Source organism: Salmo salar, chromosome ssa19 (genome assembly GCF_905237065.1).
Source record: "Salmo salar chromosome ssa19, Ssal_v3.1, whole genome shotgun sequence".
Taxonomy (NCBI): domain Eukaryota; kingdom Metazoa; phylum Chordata; class Actinopteri; order Salmoniformes; family Salmonidae; genus Salmo; species Salmo salar.
The window spans coordinates 64,280,609-64,302,437 of record NC_059460.1 but is presented as its reverse complement, the minus strand read 5'-3'; the positions used below and the strand labels follow the sequence as shown (position 1 = coordinate 64,302,437).

Sequence of the window (21,829 nt, the reverse complement as noted above, 5' to 3'; positions counted from 1 at the left end):
TTTCTTGTCCTGCCATGTTCCTTTCGTAGTAACTTTTGTACTTTTTGATGCCTCAGTAACAGTTGTTTCTGACAAGAAAATGATCATGATCAAACACTGAAAGGGAGTATAACGAAACAGGAGATAGAAATATATATTTAATTTATTGCAATCCTTTTCATTGAAAATATTTATGTTGGTCACTGGAGGCAAAGGCCTACTGCATTTTAACTGCTACAGAATCTTGTAGATGTGCGTCCATCTCATTGCAAAGTAATAACACTGAAATTTGGGTTCAAAAGCTATACAACAATTCCCTGATGGCCATCATTAATAGCACCAATCGATTCTTATCCCTACATTCTTCTGCTGTACGGGGGTGAATATTTCAAAATGGACAGTGAATCAATCGTAATCCTTAACAGTAATTTCAGCAGCTAGTCCTAAAGTGCATTTTAAAACTTTAATTTCACTCTCATCACCCATAGAAATATAATTACGAAACGGTTCAAAGCCCCTCAGACCACAGAAATGTTCATGTGCACTTATCGGTAAGTACATTCAATATGGCCGCCAGTCCACCCATCACCGAACATAGACTTGAATGGGGCTGTCCATTCTGTTCATTCTATTTTTATGGTCACTCCTACCCACCCCTCCTTAAATCCTACGCCCCAGCCCTATTGTTTCCTGGCCTTGACTTGTCCATCCTTCTCTGTCCCTCACTCCAACACCGGACACTGGAACGTCTTAATCCAGACTAAATCCTCCAGCATCCCCCAGTGCATGTAGATAATGGAGCAGATCACCAGCACGTGCATTATCTGGTGGCTGTTGCACCAGTAGTCGAAGAGGCCTGGGCTAAAACGCTCGGGCACCCGGCTAAGGTTCACCAGGCCACCCATGATAGCCAGCATGTCCATGGTGAAGAAGAGGCGCAGCGAAGCTGGGCTGCCTACGCCGTCGCCCAGCCAACGGAATAGGAAGAGGAACACACGGAAGAGGGCCTGCCAGATGAAAGCGCGAAGGCGCCCGTAGTTACTACGCGCTGTGGTGGCACAGAGGATGCCCCAGGCTGAGATTAGGCTGTAGGTCAGGAGGGCCAGGATGCAAGTGACAGGGTAGCACATCAGGGTGATATAGATGATGGGCAGGCATCCTGGTTGACACAGAAACAGGAGAGTCAATGAAGATGAATGTGTGAGTGACTGTGATGAGAATAGGAAGGAAGGATACGTTTTCAAACAGGACCTGAGAAACTGATCTGGAATCTGACTTTACCTACCCAAGGTGTTGACCAGGCAGACTCCGACCATGTCAAGGGAAAGGAGTGTGTCGTAAATGGGCTCCCCGCCCTCATGGTTCATGAAGGTGTGGTAAAGCACTGAGCCCACGGTGGGGGACAGGCAGGCAAGGTAGTGGAACACACACATCCACGTTTGCTCCACCTCAGACCAGGGGATGTTAAGTGGCAGCAGCACAAGGAAACAGAAGAATGGGATTCCTGGATGGATGGAGGGAGATGTCTCAGTATTGATAGACTTTTGAAGTCTAGACTCTTATTTTGCCATGCTTTGCCAATTAGTGGTTCAAACAGCAAAGCTGCAAGAAACCTTATTGTATTTGTTGGGGTTCATTATTATTATTATTCCGTAAGGGCAAATTCACACAAATTCAAATTCCTGTGAGATGGTAAGGCCTACAAGGTTGAGTCTTTGCAAAAAGGTAAAGGGCGACATCCTGTCAAGCAGTGCCATGTAAATTGGCCACATGGTGGTGCTATAACAAGCAATTGAAGATGCAAACGTTGAAAGGTCACGCCCTTCACCCCATGAGACCTAGGGAGAATCTCAATACTCATTGTGTCCTCTCTCCTTCTCAAAACCCACTGAATGAGAAAGCCAGAGGTCCTGTTTTGAGGAGGTGAGGAGAGAGGACGTGAGGAGTATGCAACTGAGATTCTCCCCTAGAGTCATAAAATGTTGTACATATGTCCCTCTCCTCACAAGAAATGATTTGCCTCTAGGACCCATAAGGTCCGCCATGATGGATTGTCCAGCCATTTTCAATTTTGTGAAAAACACTTAAAACGCTACTCCTCTCGCAACGAATGACCGATTTGCACTAAACCTAAAACATGGCATCTATGGACCAAGTTCTCTCAATGCAATATTTTCCAGCCTAGCACCTCAAACAACATGTGACCAATAAACATCCACATGGGCGTGGTCTGGCACATAAATCGGACACAGATATCCTACAGTATCTGAATTCTACGGTATTTCAATTAAATCTTTCAAGGTAAAGATTACATGTATTTAATATTTTTTGTTGTTGTAGTGGGGACATTCATCTAAAAAAGTGTAATTTTGTTTTCATTTAATATTTATGTTTAGCTCACATAATATCATTTAAAAGTACACAACGAATGTTGACATTAATAAATGCATTTCTCTACCTTCCAAAATATTTTTTAGGAGGAGTACCAAGATGGAGGCGCAGTGGATTCAACACAGTCTAGGCCAGGTATATTGGTACCAGTACATGCAGGAGAGTACACCAGATAAAGGCTTAATATGTATCCGTGAAATGGCCCTCATAGTATAATGGCCCTGCAGTTTGTTTTCTCCAACACCATTGTATTTCTCTGAAGTCTCTCTCACAGGGTGTATTGCAGCCTGCTGAGCAACTCTCCTATGCTAATCCCCTCCTGAGTTAGAGTTAGTGTTAATGTGCTTAGCTATAGAGGATATCCAAGGAGGAGTCACATCATAGAGGATGCCACACTTAGTTCAAGGGTGCATAGCCGCACGTGCTTAAACTACTACTGTTATGCACATTATGCATTGCATAGCATTATGCACATCTCAGTTGCAGGGTTCCTGACACAGTGGATAATAATTATACAAACAAAATGTATCCTAAATGTATGATAATAATTCCTCTTTTTTTGGTGCAGCTTTGAAGTTTCATGCATAGCCTATTGAGAGTTGTTGCCAAAGATAGAAAAGTGTTTTGAATATTTTTTTACCACTTTAATGGGTCAATCATACAACTCCAAGGCCAATTACTAGTGCGATATATCCAGGACAAGGACAGATTACCAGTAATCCCCCATATCCTTGTCTCTTTACACATACTTGTCTAGTTCCAGTATGCTTGTAAATGGCCCATAAGTGAGAGTAGCCCAAAGTGGCCTCTTTTTCAAACTTGCAGCTGTTAACAGTTTAATTCCTGGTGTAGTAAGACATCTACTAGCCTACAAAGACTAAATACTCACGTAGACTATACATTAAATACATAATACACATGAGATGAGACAATTTAGTAAAAAAACAGAAGAACCATAGATAACACTTTATAATATTGAATTATTAATCGTGAATACACTTTGTGAATAGTATAAATAATAAATCAATTTGTATTTCATACATTTTTTGTAAACATGCAAATGAATAAGCGTTACAATTATCAGTTATATATGCATCATCATTTAGATATATATAAACACATTTATAATGAGACATTTATGAGTTATTCTGAAGTGTAAATTATCAATAAACTATGCCAGTTGATATTTCAATGGTAGGGTCCGTATACTTACCATGGGTATAAATGTTACCAAATTCATTGTGCAAGTAGAACAAGCTTCTGATGCACCCCTGAAAGGTTGAAATTGGCCGGTACCCCGTCAGGATCAAGTCATTGAATTGAAGATGAGGAGGGGTTTTCTCCAAATTCAGTAGTCGTGGTCCATGTAAGCAAGCCATGGTGGCTTTCTCCAGCCAATGTCCCCCTGAGTTTACAGGACATCAGTTGATAGTGCAATATACATATATCCTGAAAGAGTCTCCAGTAAGTACTTTAGGAACATACATTGTCAAGTCAAGCAGGATAGTTGGCAGGATAATGTTGGCACGAGTCTCATCCTTGGAACAGGTACTGAACTTCTTAGCAAGCGACCTGTTGAGCTCACAGAGTGGCATGCTTTCTGTGTGACCAATCAGCAATCACTGTTATTCATAGGGTTAAATCTGGTGTAATCCTCACTGGAAAGCTGTGCGCGGTGTGCTCTGCTCACTATTTCAATGTCATATACCTGTTGCCACCAAGCCTCTACTCAACATTCTCCTCAATTTGTCTGTTTGTTGTGGAGTTTGTAGGCAGTATGCACAGTATATTCCAATGCTCTTGCTCTACAGTACTGTCATTTCAGCCTACAAAAACGAATCTAATCTAGGCGTTGCACCACAATGAGTATGAGGAATAGTTGAGATAAAGATGCTTTAAAGAAGCTATGGTAAATGTGGCACAGGCCATTTCAAGATGGGCAACCTACAGTACTGCTCAAACAAACTACACCAACAAGATATTGTTTGAAAGCAATGACATCACATCTTGAAAGATAAAAAATAAATACATGCAAAAATAAACTTTTGCCACACTGATGGTATTTCCAGTCTGTTTTTATTCCATCAAAACTGTCCAAAAATGTACAGGTGTTTGCCACAGGTAGTAAAAAAAAAACTTTCCCATACAAAATACATTTGTTTGAGTTTGAGTTTATAAAACTATGCAGACAAAAACTGGACTGATTCAATCAACACATTAAATATTTGTAGCACACAAACTCTCAAAACATGATTCACCGTATCCAGTAAGTGTAGTAAGACAGGTGGTTACGAAATTAAATAAGACAGACACATAATCAAGATAAACTTGTAGAAAATATAAACTACAAAGAAGGTATGCCCTAACAAGACTTAATAAATGTGTGTTTTCTTAGTTCTAGTGATATTACAGACATGGCATAAAAACGATTAAAAAAAATATGGCAGGCAGGACTGGTTTGGCATGGACAGGGAGATATGAATAATTATACAAAAACTAAAGATCATTTAAAAAGGGAATTAAAACAAATATAAAACAACAACAGCTATGTAAAAGTTAAATGCTGTAAATGGCCACCGTCGCCCTGGTCAACCTAGGAGGAGAAAGACAAGAGGGAGAGAAAGTGGTCAACACAATTCATATTCATACTGCCCAATATTTAAAATCTATAGGATCATCTATAGGACAAGTTTAGTCTACCTTTAATGTTTTACCTTAGTATCCACTATTCCCAAAGAATCCTGTTAATTCATATTTGTTCTCCTTTGCACCTCCTGAAAATAAAATGAAAAAATATAGAAAAAATAAGACCATTTTGTATCAATTTATCTCTTATCTGCCCAAGATAAACACTCAAAGACACAGACATTTGTTTGCTTGATTACATAATACCACTGCTCTTTAAATATATCCAGAGGGGCAATGCAGACAGTGTTCCCCACAAAAGCTGGCATGGTAATGCCAACACTTCAACAGAATCTTTCAATAACTTAAATTCCTTGGTTGAACGTGTGCATGGCTGCGGGAAGATGTTTTGGGTTAGAGGTCCTGTCGATGGGGTAACAAAGTCATGTAAGGAGTAATAAAGTAAGGAGTAATGAAGGCCTGTTCAAATTTTGTGGACATTCATTTTTAATAATAATAAAAAATATATATATTTATCGGGGGGTGCTGCAGTCAGCACGCCTACTTCCCGCGGCTGTAAATATTTGTATGAACATAACAAGATTCAACAACTGAGACAAGCTGAACAAGTTCCACAGACATGTGACTAACAGAAATGGAATAATGTGTCCCTGAACAAAGGGTGGGTCAAAAGTAACAGTCAGTATCTGGTGTGGCAACCAGCTGCATTAAGTACTGCAGTGCATCTCCTCCTCATGGACTGCACCAGATTTGCCAGTTCTTGCTGTGAGATGTTACCCCACTTTTCCACCAATGCACCTGCATGTTCCTGGACATTTCTAGGGGGGAATGGCCCTAGCCCTCACCCTCCGATCCAACAGGTCCCAGACGTGCTCAATAGGATTGAGATCCGGGCTCTTCGCTGGCCATGGCAGAACACTGACATTCCTGTCTTGCAGAAAATCACGCACAGAACGAGCAGTATGGCTGGTGGTATTGTCATGCTGGAGGGTCATGTCAGGATGAGCCTGCAGGAAGGGTACCACATGAGGGAGGAGAATGTCTTCCCTGTAACGCACAGCGTTGAGATTGCCTGCAATGACAACAAGCTCAGTCCGATGATGCTGTGACACACCGCCTCAGACCATGACGGACCCTCCACCTCCAAATCGATCTCGCTCCAGAGTACAGGGCTCAGTGTAACGGTCATTCCTTTGACGATAAACGCGAATCTGACCATCGTCAGAGATGAGCACTTTTTGCCAGTCCTGTCTGGACCAGCGACGGTGGGTTTGTGCCCATAGGCAACATTGTTGCCGCTGATGTCTGGTGAGGACCTGCCTTACAACAGGCCTACAAGCCCTCAGTCCAGCCTCTCTCAGCCTATTGCGGACAGTCTGAGCACTGATGGAGGGATTGTGCGTTCCTGGTGTAACTCGGGCAGTTGTTGTTGCCATCCTGTACCTGTCCCGCAGGTGTGATGTTCGGATGTACCGATCCTGTGCAGGTGCTGTTACATGTGGTCTGCCACTGCGAGGACGATCAGCTGTCCGTCCTGTCTCCCTGTAGTGCTGTCTTAGGTGTCTCACAGTTCGGACATTGCAATTTATTGTCCTGGCCACATCTGCAGTCCTCATGCCTCCTTGCAGCATGCCTAAGGCACATTCACGCAGATGAGCAGGGACCCTGGGCATCTTTCTTTTGGTGTTTTTCAGAGTCAGTAGAAAGGCCTCTTAGTGTCCTAAGTTTTCATAACTGTGACCTTAATTGCCTACCGTCTGTAAGTTGTTAGTGTCTTAACGACCGTTCCACAGGTGCATGTTCATTAATTGTTTATGGTTCATTGAAGAAGCATGAGAAACAGTGTTTAAACCCTTTACAATGAAGATTTGTGAAATTATTTTAGAAAGACAGGGTCCTGAAAAAGGGATGTTTCTTTTTTTGCTGAGTTTACTTACAATGATGACAACAGTTCTATATTGGAATCCTGTATGATATGATGAATTTCATTATACTGTAGGAAGCAAGCTTATGTCCTATAAAGGCAGGCACTCTATGAGTTTATACTGCACAATTTGACAGAATCCACTCAATGGTTACAATGTTGGGGCCCTCTATAACTTGTCCATTGAAAGTGCCATAAGTTTGCTTTATATTTGTCATTTCACGTACACTACCTGTCAAAAGTTTTACAACGCCTACTCATTCAAGGGTTTTTCTTTATTTTTACTATTTTCTACATTGCAGAACAATTGTCAAGACATCAAAACTATGAAATAACACATATGAAATAGATTTTATATTTGAGATTCTTCAAATAGCCACCCTTTGCCTTGATGACAGCTTTGCACACTCTTGGCATTCGCTCAACCAGCTTCATGAGGTAGTCACTTGGAATGCATTTCAATTAAAAGGTGTGCCTTGTTAAAAGTTAATATTTACTTTTCAGCCAATCAGTTGTGTTGTGACAAGATAGGGGTGGTATACAGAAGATAGCCCTATTTGGTAAAAGACCAAGTCCATAATATGGCAAGAACAGCTCGAATAAGCAAAGAGAAATGACAGTCCATCATTACTTTAAGACATGAAGGTCAGTCAATACGGAACATTAAGAACTTTGAAAGTTTCTTCAAGTGCAGTCGCAAAAACCATCAAGCACTATGATGAAACTGGCTCTCATGAGGACTGCCACAGGAATGGAAGACCCAGAGTTACCTCTGCTGCAGAGGATAAGTTCATTAGAGTTAGCAGCGTCAGAAATTACAGCCCAAATAAATGCTTCACAGAGTTCAAGTAACAGATACATCAACATCAACTGTTCAGAGGAGACTGCGTGAAGCAGGCTTTCATGGTCGAATTGCTGCAAAGAAACCACTACTAAAAGGACATCAATAAGAGGAAGACTTAGTTGGGCCAAGAAACACGAGCAATGAACATTAGACCGGTGGGAATTTGTCCTTTGGTCTGGAGTACAAATTGGAGATTTTTGGTTCCAACCACCGTGTATTTGCGAGACACGGTGTGGGTGAACGGATGATCTCTGCATGTGTTTTTCCCACCGTAAAGTATGGAGGAGGAGGTGTTATGGTGTGGGGGTGCTTTGCTGGTGACACTGTCTGTGATTTATTTAGAATTCAAGGCATTCTGCAGTGATACGCCATCCCATCTGGTTTGGGCATAGTGGGACTATCATTTGCACTGAGATGCAGTGCCTTAGACCACTGCGCCACTCAGGAGCCCTACTAAGAAGGAGTGTGATGGAGTGCTGCATCAGATGACCTGGCCTCCACAATCCCCTGACCTCAACCATCAGGACTGTGATTACTTACCACGGACTAGCAGAACCCTTTTTCTTATTTCACGACTCTGACGAGCCCGAGGCGAAGGATATACGGTTCCCTTGGGAACAGGCCCCGACCCAAGTGATCTGCGTAAAGAGGAGGCGGAGAAAGAGAGGCCGGAGGGCGGGCTGCCTTCTGAGGAGTCAGAGGCGATCTAATAAACCCCCACTCCCCTCAATTCTGCTAGCAAACATGCAATCATTGGACAATAAAATGGACGCGTTATTGGGAAGATTAAACTACCAACGGGACATTAAATACTGTAACATCTTACGCTTCACGGAGTCGTGGCTGAACGACGACAATATCAACATACAGCTGGCTGGTTATACGATGTACCGGCAGGATAGAACAGTGGCATCTGGTAAGACAAGGGGCGGCGGTCTATGTATTTTTGTAAACAACAGCTGGTGCATGATATCTAAGGAAGTCTTGAGCTATTGCTCGCCTGAGGTAGAGTTTCTCATGATAAGCTGCAGACCACATTACCTACCGAGAGAGTTTTCATCTATATTCTTTGTAGCTGTTTACATACCACCACAGTCAGAGGCTGGCACTAAGATAGCATTGAATGAGCTGTGTTCCGCCATAAGCAAACAAGAAAACGCTCACCCAGAGGCGGCGCTCCTAGTAGCCGGGGACTTTAATGCAGGGAAACTTAAATCAGTTTTACCAAATTTCTATCAGCGTGTTAAATGTGCAACCAGAACTCTGGACCATTTATACTACACACAGAGATGCATACAAAGCTCTCCCTCACCCTCCATTTGGCAAATCTGACCATAATTCCATCCTCCTGATTCCTGCTTACGAGGAAAAATTAAAGCAGGAAGCACCAGTGACTAGATCAATAAAAAAAAGTGGTCAGATGAAGCCGATGCTAAGCTACAAGACTGTTTTGCTAGCACAGGCTGGAATATGTTCTGGGATTCCTCCAATGGCATTGAGGAGTACACCACATCTGTCATTGGCTTCATCAATAAGTGCATCGATGATGTCGTCCCCACAGTGACCGTACGAACATGCCCCAACCAGAAGCCATGGATTACAGGCAGCATCCACACTGAGCTAAAGGCTAGAGCTGCCTCTTTCAAGGAGCGGGACTCTAACCCGGAAGCTTATAAGAAATCCTGCTATGCCCTCTGACGAACGATCAAACAGGCAAAGGGTCAATAGAGGACTAAGATCGAGTCGTACTACACCGGCTCTGACGCTTGTCGGATATGGCAGGGCCTGCAAAGCATTACAGACTACAAAGGGAAGCACAGCCGAGAGCTGCCCAGTGACACAAGCCTACCAGACGAGCTAAACTGTTTCTATGCTCTCCTCGAGGCAAATAACACTGAAACAGACGTGAGAGCACCAGCTGTACTGGAAGACTGTGTGATCACACTCACCGCAGCCGATATGAGTAAGACCTTCAGACAGGTCAACATTCACAAGGTCGCAGGGCCGGACGGATAACCAGGACGTGTACTGCGAGCATGCGTTGACCAACTAGCAAGTGTCTTCACTGACATTTTCAACCTCTCACTGTCCGAGTCTGTAATACCAACATGTTTTAAGCAGACCACCATAGTGCCTGTGCCCAAGAACACTAAGGTAACCTGCCTAAATGACTACCGACCCGTAGCACTCACGTCTGTAGCCATGAAGTGCTTTGAAAGGCTGGTCATGGCTCACAACACCATCAACACCATCATCCCAGAAACCCTAGACCCACTCCAATTTGCATACCACCCCAACAGATCCACAGATGATGCCGTCTCTATTGCACTCCACACTGCCCTTTCCCACCTGGACAAAAGGAACACCTATGTGAGAATGCTATTTATTGACTACAGCTCAGCGTTCAACACCATAGTGCCCTCAAAGCTCATCAATACGCTAAGGACCCTGGGACTAAACACCTCCCTCTGCAACTGGATCCTGGACTTCCTGACGGGCCACCCCCAGGTGGTAAGGGTAGGTAACAACACATCCGCCACGCTGATCCTCAACACAAGGACCCCTCAGGGGTGTGTGCTCAGCCCACTCCTGTACTCCTTGTTCACCCATGAATGTATGGTCAAGCACGACTCCAACAGTATCATTACATTTGCTGATGACACATCAGTGGTAGGCCTGATCACCGACAACAACGTGATCAAGACAAACGAGATGATTGTGGACTACAGGAAAAAGAGGACCGAGCACGCCCCCATTCTCATCGACGGGGCTGTAGTGGAGCAGGTTGAGAGCTTCAAGTACCTTGGTGTCCATATCACCAACACACTAACATGGTCCAAGCACACCAAGACAGTCGTGAAGCGGGCACGACAAAACCTATTCCCCCTCAGGAGACTGAAAAGATTTGGCATGGGTCCTCAGATCCTCAAAAGGTTCTACAGCTGCACCGTCGAGAGCATCCCGACTGGTTGTATCACTGCCTGGTATAGCAATTGCTCGGCCTCCTACCAAAGGCACTACATAGCCACCCTAGTTAGAGACTTCTCCCTGCTACCCCACGGCAAGAGGTACCAGAGCACCAAGACTAGGTACAAGAGGCTTCCAAACAGCTTCTACCCCCAACCCATAAGACTCCTAAACATCTAGTCAAATTAATATCCAGACTATTCGCATTGCCCCCCCCTCCCCACCACTGCCACTCTCTGTTGTCATCTATGCATAGTCACTTTAATTAACTCTACCTACTGTAATTTCCGGACTATAAGCCGCAACTTTTTTCCCAGGCTTTGAACGTCGCGGCTTAAACAATGACGCGGCTAATATATGGATTTTTCCCGCTTTCAAATTATTTTCAAAAAAAAAACACATTCTGTGACGTGTTCAGTTTTTTGGTGGCATGAAGCTTTCATTAGACCAATGAAATTGCCGAACGGGTTAAGGTCAAACAACTATTTTTGTTTACTGTTTAGATTAAATCGAGCGCTCTCAAACTTCCCATCATTCTGATTACGGTAGTCATTTTGTCACCCTGATTCCTGGGGGTACAACAAAATATTTGCAGCCACTCGACATCAGTGTAAATCGTGCATTTAAGGTGGCGCTCCATGTTCAGCGGGAGGCTTGGATGACAAGTGGGGAGAAATCCTTCACTAAAACGGGCCGCATGCGAAGAGCAACTTATGGTCAAGTCTGCCAATGGGTCCTGACAGCGTGGAGCATTGTCAAAAAATCCACTATCATCAACGGGTTTCGAAAGGCTGGACTGCTGCATGTTGAAGAGGGCTCAGCGGGGGATTTGCCTCCGGATGAAAGTGACGAGAGCGACAATGAAAACGATCCAATATCGGATGAAGCAATTCTGAGGCTATTCAACTCCGACACCGAAGGAGATGGTTTCAGTGCACAGGAGAAGGAAGATGGTGACCAATAACTTTCTTGGTAGGCTACTGTTTACTGCAAATGTTTAATTTTTTGTTACAAGCCGTGTTTCGTTAAAGCCTATTTATTTTTGTTACAAGCCGTGTTTCGTTAAAGCCTATTTATGTTTGTTACAAGCCGTGTTTCGTTAAAGCCTATTTATTTTTGTTACAAGCCGTGCTTCGTTAAAGCCTGTGTAAAGTTCATTTGTTTCAATGTACCGGTAGGCACCTGCGGCTTATAGACATGTGCGGCTTATTTATGTTCAAAATAAAAAAAAAATTAAATTCAGTGGGTGCGGCTTATATTCAGGTGTGCTTAATAGTCCGGAAATTACGGTACATGTACATACTACCTCAACTAACCGGTGCCCCTGCACATTGACTCTGAACCAGCACCCCCCTGTATATATCGATATTTTTTACTGCTGCTCTTTAATTACTTGTTACTTTTATCTCTTATTCTTATCCATATTTTTTGAAACTGCACTGTCGGTTAGGGGCTTGTAATTAAGCATTTCACTGTAAGGTCTACACCTGTTGTATTCGGCGCATGTGACTAATACGATTTGATTTGAAATTGAGATGGTTTGGGATGAGTCGGACCACAGAGTGAAGGAAAAGCAGCCAACAAGTGCTCAGCATATGTGGGAACTCCTTCAAGACTGTTAGAAAAGCATTCCGGATGAAGCTGGTTGAAAGAATGCCAAGAGTGCAAAGCTGTCATCAAGGCAAAGGGTGGCTATTTGAAGAATCTCAAATATAAAATATATTTAGATTTGTTTAACACTTATTTGGTTACTACATGATTCCCTATGTGTTATTTCATAGTTTTGATGTCTTCACTATTATTCTACAATGTAGAAAATAGAAAAAATAAAGAAAAACCCTTGAATGAGTAGGTGTTCTAAAACTTTTGACCGGTAGTGTATATATTTTTTAAAGATTTGATTTGATATTTTATAAACAATAGACAACATACACATACAAATGACTACATCATACAAACATCACACCTGCCCAGACCCACTAGCCCCCATCCCTATCTCCAGTGCCCTTATCACTTTCTGCCACATGGCCTCAAACTGCACAATTTTGTTTCTCTCCATCGCCCACATTCTTTCAATTTTGAGATAATAAAACATTTGACCTTTCCATTGCGTGAACGACAGAGGATGTGCTGATTTCCAGTTTGAGTAGAATTAAAAAAATATATAATAATTGATGAGAAGATTATTGTCCAACTCATTGGGTATCTCACTGAACCCTCATTTGTCACGTCTTAAAATATACACAGATGAATTAAAAGTACATTTACATTTCAATACCTCTGAAATCATTAGTAGTTTACACTTCAGACATGACTCTATTGTACTGTAGAATTTGGGAATTGTCTCTTGTATAATACATTTTATACATTAATTTATACTGGATTAAGCATACATTTTCATTAACTGTAATCCGGTTAGTTATGTTACAACATTCCATCCATCTTGTGCCAATATCAACAACAACAAAAATATCTTGGTTCGAATAGTTTATATTTTTTTCTAAGAGATTGTCAGTTGTAAGGTGTTGTATAGATTGCCTATAATATGAATATCCTTTTCTGACTCAAATAAAACTCCCTCAAGATTGCTCTGATGTCCAGATTTCAAATCTACATTTTGTGACATAAAATATGTATTTGAAAATATCTACATTGGTCGACCCAAAATTGCTTTTTAAAGCTGTCATGGAAATAAATGTATTTCCTATTACCAAGTCATTTATGATTTCTATGCTTTTAGTTTTCCATGTGGGCCAATTTATCAAATAATTCTGAAAAGCTATCCAAGGATTGTTCCATAAGGTTGTATTTGTTATTTCTAAAGTTTGGCTGGCTACTTAAATCAGGATATATTGTATAAAAAAGGTAAAAACAAGTGAGTTTAGGGGTAGCAAAGCAAAGCACAAAGCAATAGCAATAGGTATGTGAAGCCAGCAGGTGTGCAAAGCTGTTCTATCTTAACTGCTACTCTACTTTCCAGGATCCAATCTCTCCAAGTAGGAGATTTATCACTATCCACTCCTATCAATACAGTTTATTGTCTATTTGACTTCTGACTGGTTACCATAATCCCTTAGTCAAAATACAATCAAGCTCATGGTGTCTTGCTCAAGGTGGTGATGTGAACTCAACTTTGCTCCACTCTTTTTACTCCATTGGCACTAGGTCATGTTCAATAGGCATTTAACGGGAAAAAAACGGACTGAAACAGGGAGGGACTCTACCGGGACTTGTCCAATAAGAAACTCTCATTTCCATGATCAATCGCCAACCGTTTTAAAGCATTTTTGCATTGCGTGCCCTAATGAACATAAGCCTGGTCTGCACTTTTTACCTCGCCATGATTTGCCCTGCGGGTGAATGTGCAGCTTGAGGTGCTGCTGAATGTGTATCTGGTGCGGTGGCTGAAGCAACGCAGTGTCAGGCCCGTGTGGCGGGGCTTTCATTTGGGTGCTGGGCGCAGATGCAAGGGAGAGGCTGGCAGTGCCCACAGGCTTGGGTGGGGCCTCTGAAACAGCTGCGGCAGGGGCCTCGGGGGGGAAGAAGGACACTACGGGCACAAATGAGGGGATGGGGGGATAGGAGATGGAGGGCCAAGGAGTGGGAGCTGGGGGGAAGGAGACGACTGAGGAAAGAGGATGAAGGGATTTTATAGAAAAGAGAAGGAGTGGATGGCATGGCAGGATGAAAGAGGGATGAAAGAAGGGGAGAAAGAAGAGGAGGGTTTGTAAAGCACACAGATGCAAAAGCTCAAAAGCACAATCAGGATGAACACAAAGACAACAAGACAGAACAAACCAAAGCCAGACTGACACTGAACAAAATATGAAACACATGGAGATATGCTATATATGCTAAAGTATGTGGACACCCCTTCAAATTAGTGGATTTGGCTATTTCAGCCACACCCGTTGCTGACAGGTGTATAAAATCGAGCACACAGCCATTCAATCTCCATAGACAAACATTGGCAGTAGAATGGTCTTACTTTAGAGTTCAGTGACTTTCAACGTGGCATTGTCATAGGATGCCACCTTTCCAACAAGTCAGAGCCCTGCTAGAGCTGCCCCGGTCAACTGTAAGTGCTGTTATTGTAAAGTGGAAATGTCTAGGAGCAACAATGGGTCAGCCGCGAAGTGGTAGGCCACACAAGCTCACAGAATGGGACCGCCGGATGCTGAAGCGTGTTGCGCGTACAAATAGTCTGTCCTTGAAATGCTGACTGCGAGCCAGGCCTAATCGCCCAACATCAGTGCCTGACCTCACTAATGCTCTTGTGGCTAAATGAAAGTAAGTCCCTACAGCAATGTTCCAACATCTAGTGCAGTGGTTCCCAAACTTTTTATAGTCCTGTACCCCTTCAAACATTCAACCTCCAGCTGCGTACCCCCTCAAGCACCAGGGTCAGCGCACTCTCAAACGTTGTTTTTTGCCATCATTGTAAGCCTGCCACACACAAACTATATGATACATTTATTAAACATAAGAATGAGTGTGAGTTTGTCACAACCCGGCTCGTGGAAAGTGACAAAGAGCTCTTATAGGACCAGGGCACAAATAATAATATAATAATAATCAATAATTTTGCTCTTTATTTAACCATCTTACATATGAAACCTTATTTGTTCATCGAAAATTGTGAATAACTCACCATAGGTTAATGAGAAGGGTGTGCTTGAAAGGATGCTCATAACTCTGCAATGTTGGTTTGTATTGGAGAGAGTCTCGTCTTAAATCATTTTCCACACACAGTCTGTGCCTGTATTTAGTCTTCATGCTAGTGAGGGCCGAGAATCCACTCTCACATAGGTACGTGGTTGCAAAGGGCATCAGTGTCTTAACAGCGCGATTTGCGAAGGCTGGATACTCTGAGCGCAGCCCAATCCAGAAATCTGTCAGTGGCTTCTGATTAAATAAAGTTTTCACAGAACCGCTTGTTGCAATTTCGATGAGGCTCTCTTGTTCAGATATCAGTAAGTGGACTGGAGGCAGGACATGAAAGGGATAACGAATCCAGTTTGTGTCATCCATTTCAGGAAAGTACCTGCGTAATTGCTCACCCAACTCATTCAGGTGCTTCGCTATATCACATTTGACATTGTCCGTAAACTTAAGTTCATTTGCACACAAAAAAATCATACAGTGATGGAAAGACCTGGGTGTTGTCCTTGTTAATGTAGACAGAGAAGAGCTCCAACTTCTTAATCAAAGCCTCAATTTTGGCCCGCACATTGAATATTGTTGCGGAGAGTCCCTGTAATCCTAGATTCAGATCATTCAAGCGAGAAAAAACATCACCCAGATATAGTGCCTTGCAAAAGAAACTTGGCGTTTTTCCTATTTTGTTGCATTACAACCTGTAATTTAAACTGATTTTTATTTGGATTTCATGTCATGGACATACACAAAATAGTCCAAATTGGTGTAGTGAAAAAAATAACTTCAAACATAAAAAAACGGAAAAGTGGTGCGTGCATATGTTTTCACCCCCTACGCTATGAAGCCCCTAAATAACATCTGGTGCAACCAATTACCTTCAGAAGTCACATAATTTCTTCAATAAAGTCCACCTGTGTGCAATCTAAGTGTCACATGATCTGTCACATGATCTCAGTACATATACACCTGTTCTGAAAGGCCCCAGAGTCTGCAACACCACTAAGCAAGAGGTACCACCAAGCAAGCGGCACCATGAAGACCAAGGAGCTCTCCAAACAGGTCAGAAACAAAGTTGTGGAGAAGTACAGATCAGGGTTGGGTTCTAAAAAAAATATCCGAAACTTTAACCTGTTGGGGCTAGGGGGCAGTATTTTCATGGCTGGATAAAAAAAACGTACCCGATTTAATCTGGTTACTAATCCTACCCAGTAACTAGAATATGCATATACTTATTATATATGGATAGAAAACACCCTAAAGTTTCTAAAACTGTTTGAATGGTGTCTGTGAGTATAACAGAACTCATTTGGCAGGCAAAACCCTGAGACATTTCTGACAGGAAGTGGATACCTGATGTGTTGAATTACCTTTAAGCCTATGCCATTGAAACACACAGGGGCTGATTAATGTTTTGGCACTTCCTATTGCTTCCACTAGATGTCACCAGCCTTTACAAAGTGTTTTGAGTCTTATACTGTGAGATCTGACCGAACAAGAGCCTTGGAACGGTGATGGCCGATTAGACTCTGGCGCACGAGGTCATGTTGGGTACACTCGTTCCAATACGTTTTAAAAGAGAATGCATTCGTCCACCTTGAATATTATTCATGTTCTGGTTAAAAAAGGCACTAATGATTTATGCTATACAACGTTTGACATGTTTGAACGAACGTAAATATATTTTTTCCCCTCGTTCATGAAGTGAAGTCCGGCGGGCTTAGATCATGTGCTAACAACACGGAGCTTTTTGGACATAAATGATGAGCTTTTTTGAACAAAACTACATTCGTTATGGACCTGGGATTCCTGGAAGTGACATCTGATGAAGAGAATCAAAGGTAATGGATTATTTACATAGTATTTTCGATTTTAGATCTCTCCAACATGGCCGTTTGCCTGTATCGCAAAGCGTATTTTTCTGGGCACAGTGCTCAGATTATTGCAAAGTGTGATTTCCCAGTAAGGTTATTTTTAAATCTGGCAAGTCGATTGCGTTCAAGAGATGTAAATCTATAATTCTTTAAATGACAATATAATATTTTACCAATGTTTTCTAATTTTAATTATTTAATTTGTGGTGCTGACTTGACTGCCGGTTATTGAAGGGAAACGATTTCCTGAACATCAACGCCATAGTAAAACGCTGTTTTTGGATATAAATATGAACTTGATAGAACTAAAAATGCATGCATTGTCTAACATAATGTCCTAGGAGTGTCATCTGATGGAGATGTCAAAGGTTAGTGCATCATTTTAGCTGGTTTTATGGTTTTGGTGACGCCTGTCTTTGAATTGACAAAACATTACACACAGCTATTGTCAATGTACTCTCCTAACATAATCTAACTTTATGCTTTCGCCGTAAAACCTTTTTGAAATCGGACAACGTGGTTAGATTAAGGAGATGTTTATCTTTCAAAGGGTGTAAGATAGTTGTATGTTTGAAAAATTTGAATTTTGACATTTATTTGGTTTCAAATTTGCCGCTCTTGAAATGCACCTGCTGTTGATAGGGTGCACCACGGGTGGCACGCTAGCATCCCACATAGCCCCAAGAGGTTAAACATCCCACGGAGCACCGTTGAATCCATTATTAAAAAATGGAAAGAATATGGCACTACAACAAACCTGCCAAGAGAGGGCCACCCACCAAAACTCACGGATCAGGCCAGGAAGCATTAATCAGAGAGGCAGCACAGAGACCAAAGATAACCCTGAAGGAGCTGCAAAGCTCCACAGCAGAGATTGTAGTTTCTGTCCATAGAACCACTAAGCCGTACACTCCACAGAGCTGGGCTTTACGGAAGAGTGGCCAGAAAAAGCCATTGCTTAAAGACAAAAATAAGCAAACACGTTTGGTGTTCACCTGAAAGCATGTGTGATACTCCCCAAACATATGGAAGAAGGCACTCTGGTCAGATGAGACAAAAATTTAGCTTTTTGGCTATCAAGGAAAACGCTATTCCTGGCGCAAACCCAGCACCTCTCATCACTCCGAGAACACCATCCCCACAGTGAAGCATGGTGGTGGCAGCATCATGCGGTGGGGATGTTTTTCCTCAGCAGGGACTGGGAAACTGGTCAGAATTGAAGGAATGATAGATGGCGCTAAATACACGGACATTTTTGAGGGAAACCTGTTTCAGTCTTCCAGAGATTTGGGACTGGGACAGAGGTTCACCTTCCAGCAGGACAATGACCCTAAGCATACTGCTAAAGCATCACTCGAGTGGTTTAAGGGGAAACATTTAAATAGCTTGGAATGGCCTAGTCAAAGCCCAGACCTCAATCCAACTGAGAATCTGTGGTATGACTTAAAGATTTCTGTACACCAGCGGAACCCATCCAACTTGAAGGAGCAGAAGCAGTTTTGCCTTGAATAATGGGCAAAAATCCCAGTGACTAGATGTGCCAAGCTTATTGTCACGCCCTGACCTTAGAGAGCCGTTTTATTTCTCTATTTGGTTAGGTCAGGGTGTGATGTGGGGTGGGCATTCTATGTTGTTTATTTCTTTGTTTTTGGCCGAGTATGGTTCCTAATCAGAGGCAGCTGTCTATCGTTGTCTCTGATTGGGAATCATACTTAGGCAGCCCTTTTCCCACCTGTGATTGTGGGATCTTGTTTTTGTGTAGCTGCCTGTGAGCAGCCCAGAATGTCATGTTTCATTTTTCTCCTGTTCTGTTTGGTGAGTTTCATCTTCATTAAAAGATGTGGAATTCCATGCACGCTGCGCCTTGGTTTATTTATGATCGGGAGTTTGAAGATAGTGAACGTGACACTTACAGAGACATACCCCAAGAGACTTGCAGCTGTAATTGCTGCAAAAGGTGGCTCTTCAAAGTATTGACTTTGGGGGGGTGAATAGTTATGCACGCTCAAAGTTTTCCATTTTTTTGTCTTATTTCTTGTTTGTTTCACAAGAAAAAATATTTTTCATCTTCAAAGTGGTAGGCCTGTTGTGCAAATGAAATGATACAACCCCCCCCCCCCCCCCCAAAAAATCAATTAATTCCAGGTTGTAAGGCAACAAAAAAGGAAAAATGCCAAGGGGGGTGAATACTTTCGCAAGCCACTGTATGCCAGCCGTGTGAGAAACTCGTCATCAAGTGAAAAGACAAGTGAAAATTATGGTCAGTAAAGAAAACTATAAGCTAGTCTCTCAATTAAAAAAAAGTATCAATACTTTGCCCCTTGATAACCAGCACACTTCTGTATGTTGTAAAAGCTTTACATGGTCGCTGCCCATATCATTGCATAGTGCAGAAAATACACATTGAGTTCAGGGGCCTTGCTTTAACAAAGTTAACCATTTTTACTGTAGTGTTCAAAACGTCTTGCAAGCTGTCAGGCATTCCCTTGGCAGTAAGAGCCTCTCGTGGATGCTGCAGTGTACCCAAGTGGCGTCGGAAGCAACTGCTTGCACGCGCGTTACCACTCCACTATGTCTAACTGTCATGGCTTTTGTGCCATCAGTACAGATACCAACACATCTTGACCACCAAAGTCCATTTGATGTCACAAAGCTGTCCAGTACTTTATAAATATCCTCTCCTGTTATCCTGGGTTCCAGTGGTTTGCAGAAGAGGATGTCTTCCTTAATTGACCCCCCATAAACGTAACGGACATATACCAGGAGTTGTGCCAGGCCGGCCCCATCTGTTGACTCATCCAGCTGTAACGCATAGAATTCACTAGCGTGTATACGAAGCAGTAATTGTTTCAAAACATCTCCTGCCATGTCACTGATGCGTCGTGAAACAGTGTTGTTTGATGAAGTCATTGTCTGTATAGTTTCTTTGGCCATTTCCCCCAGCATTGTCCCGGCAGCAGGAAGAATTAAGTCCACCACAATAGTATGGGGCTTGCCTGTCCTAGCCACTCGGTAGCTCACCATAAAAGACGCTTCTAGCCCCTTCTTATTAATATATCTGTTGCTTTTATACATGTCTTACTGCTCAAAAGTCACCTTAATTCTCGCTCAAAAAACTCATGTGGCATATCTATTCAAATTTGAATTTTTTGTTTCTATAAATGTCTGGCAAGAGTGAAGGTTTAATCGAGTTGTGAGATAATACTTTTGCACATATAACACACTGTGGCTGAGGAAAGGCACTACTCCCCATATAAGTGAACCCCAAATCAATGTAGTTCTCATCACATTTGCAACGTCCCTGTCTGTTGTTCTGTGCTTTTCCGGGTAAGGGGGCAGTAGCTCTTCAGCTGCATCAGATTCACAACTGTTAGTGTCCATGCTAGCTTGGCTAACAACAAATGTAGAATTACTGATGCTAGCATTGGACATGCTCGTGGAAGCAGAACAACTTGTGTCGTCGACAGGTGCAGGTGTAGTACTGATGGTAGTAGCAGTACTACCAGTAGAGCTGGTATGTGTCTCTATGGACGTGGGCCTTACTAAATGGACTGTTTGAAAATGTGAAGAAAAAACTATGTATGTATGTACTTTTAAAATGAATCACATTTTTATTTGGCTTACCCCAAATGGCATTGCGTGTACCCCAGTTTGGGAATACCTGATCTAGTGGAAAGCCTTCCCAGAAGAGTGGAAGGTGTTATAGCAGCAAAGGGGGGACCGATTCCATATTAATGCCCATGATTTTGGAATGAGATGTTCGACGAGCAGGAGTCCACATACTTTTGGTCATATAGTGTACAAGAACTCGGACGAAGACACAAAATAAATGTATGGGATATGTCAAACAAAACATTGTTGCTATTGCAGATACCTAATACTGGGTTTGGGACTACTGATGTAAATATAATTATGTTTCTGTAATGTATGAGCATAGACAAATGAAAGTTGAGATTATTGCAGTTGTATTACTATTTTACATGATTTGCAAGTGTAGTAACTAGACAACTGGGTGCTTTCATTACCTTCTGGCTGAACTTGTCCATTTATATAACCCCCATTGCCTGAAATGTAAAGAGTACATTGGGATTAAGTAAATACATTGGGAGACAGAAAACAAATAATATAAATTCACTTTGATGCATGTCCAGACAAACACAGAAAACAAACAAACAATATAAATTAATTTCGGTGCATGTCCAGACAGACACAGAAACAAACAATATAAATTAAGTCAATGTATGTCCAGACAATTCATACCATATTTGTCAGTAGATTTTCCCTTTTCTTCAAGTCTAGTAGGTTGTGCTGGTGCTATTTCTCCTATTCTCTCTGAGAAGGGGAGATTCAATCAAATCAAACTTTATTTGTCACATGCGCCGAATACAACAAGTGTAGACCTTACCGTGAAACGCTTACTTACAAGCCCTTAACCAATAGCGCAGTTCAACAAGAGTTAAGAAAAAATATATTTTTAAATCATAAAAAGTAACACAATAACATAATGAGGCTATATACAGGGGCTACCAGTACCGAGTCAGTGTGCGG

The 21,829-nt window shown here is 42.2% G+C and overlaps 2 protein-coding genes across 26 annotated transcripts in view; both read right to left on the bottom strand.

Moving 5' to 3' along the window:
• Positions 1–124: 124 nt before the first annotated feature.
• Positions 125–3,951, bottom strand: LOC106579068 (progestin and adipoQ receptor family member 4). The gene is made up of 3 exons (XM_014158568.2): positions 3,584–3,951; positions 1,265–1,483; positions 125–1,138 (listed from the first exon to the last, which is right to left on the bottom strand). Exons 1-3 carry the CDS (start codon positions 3,747–3,749, stop codon positions 702–704), a joined length of 822 nt encoding a protein of 273 aa, XP_014014043.1. The 5' UTR covers positions 3,750–3,951; the 3' UTR covers positions 125–701.
• Positions 3,952–4,429: 478 nt separating this feature from the next.
• cmn (calymmin) overlaps positions 4,430–21,829 on the bottom strand; it is an 84,445-nt gene continuing 67,045 nt past the window's right edge. For 21 of the 25 annotated variants that reach the window (XM_014158576.2, XM_014158583.2, XM_014158579.2 and 18 more), the window contains 5 exons: positions 21,542–21,613; positions 21,307–21,345; positions 14,086–14,376; positions 5,085–5,144; positions 4,430–4,963 (listed from right to left, as the gene is read on the bottom strand). In XM_014158576.2, coding sequence (XP_014014051.1) covers positions 5,086–5,144; positions 14,086–14,376; positions 21,307–21,345; positions 21,542–21,613 — 461 coding nt within the window. In that variant the 3' untranslated portion in view covers positions 4,430–4,963; position 5,085. Of the gene's footprint in view, positions 4,964–5,070; positions 5,145–14,085; positions 14,377–21,306; positions 21,346–21,541; positions 21,614–21,829 lie in introns of all 25 variants that reach the window. The other 4 variants (XM_014158588.2, XM_014158585.2, XM_014158571.2 and 1 more) reach the window with 3 other exon arrangements.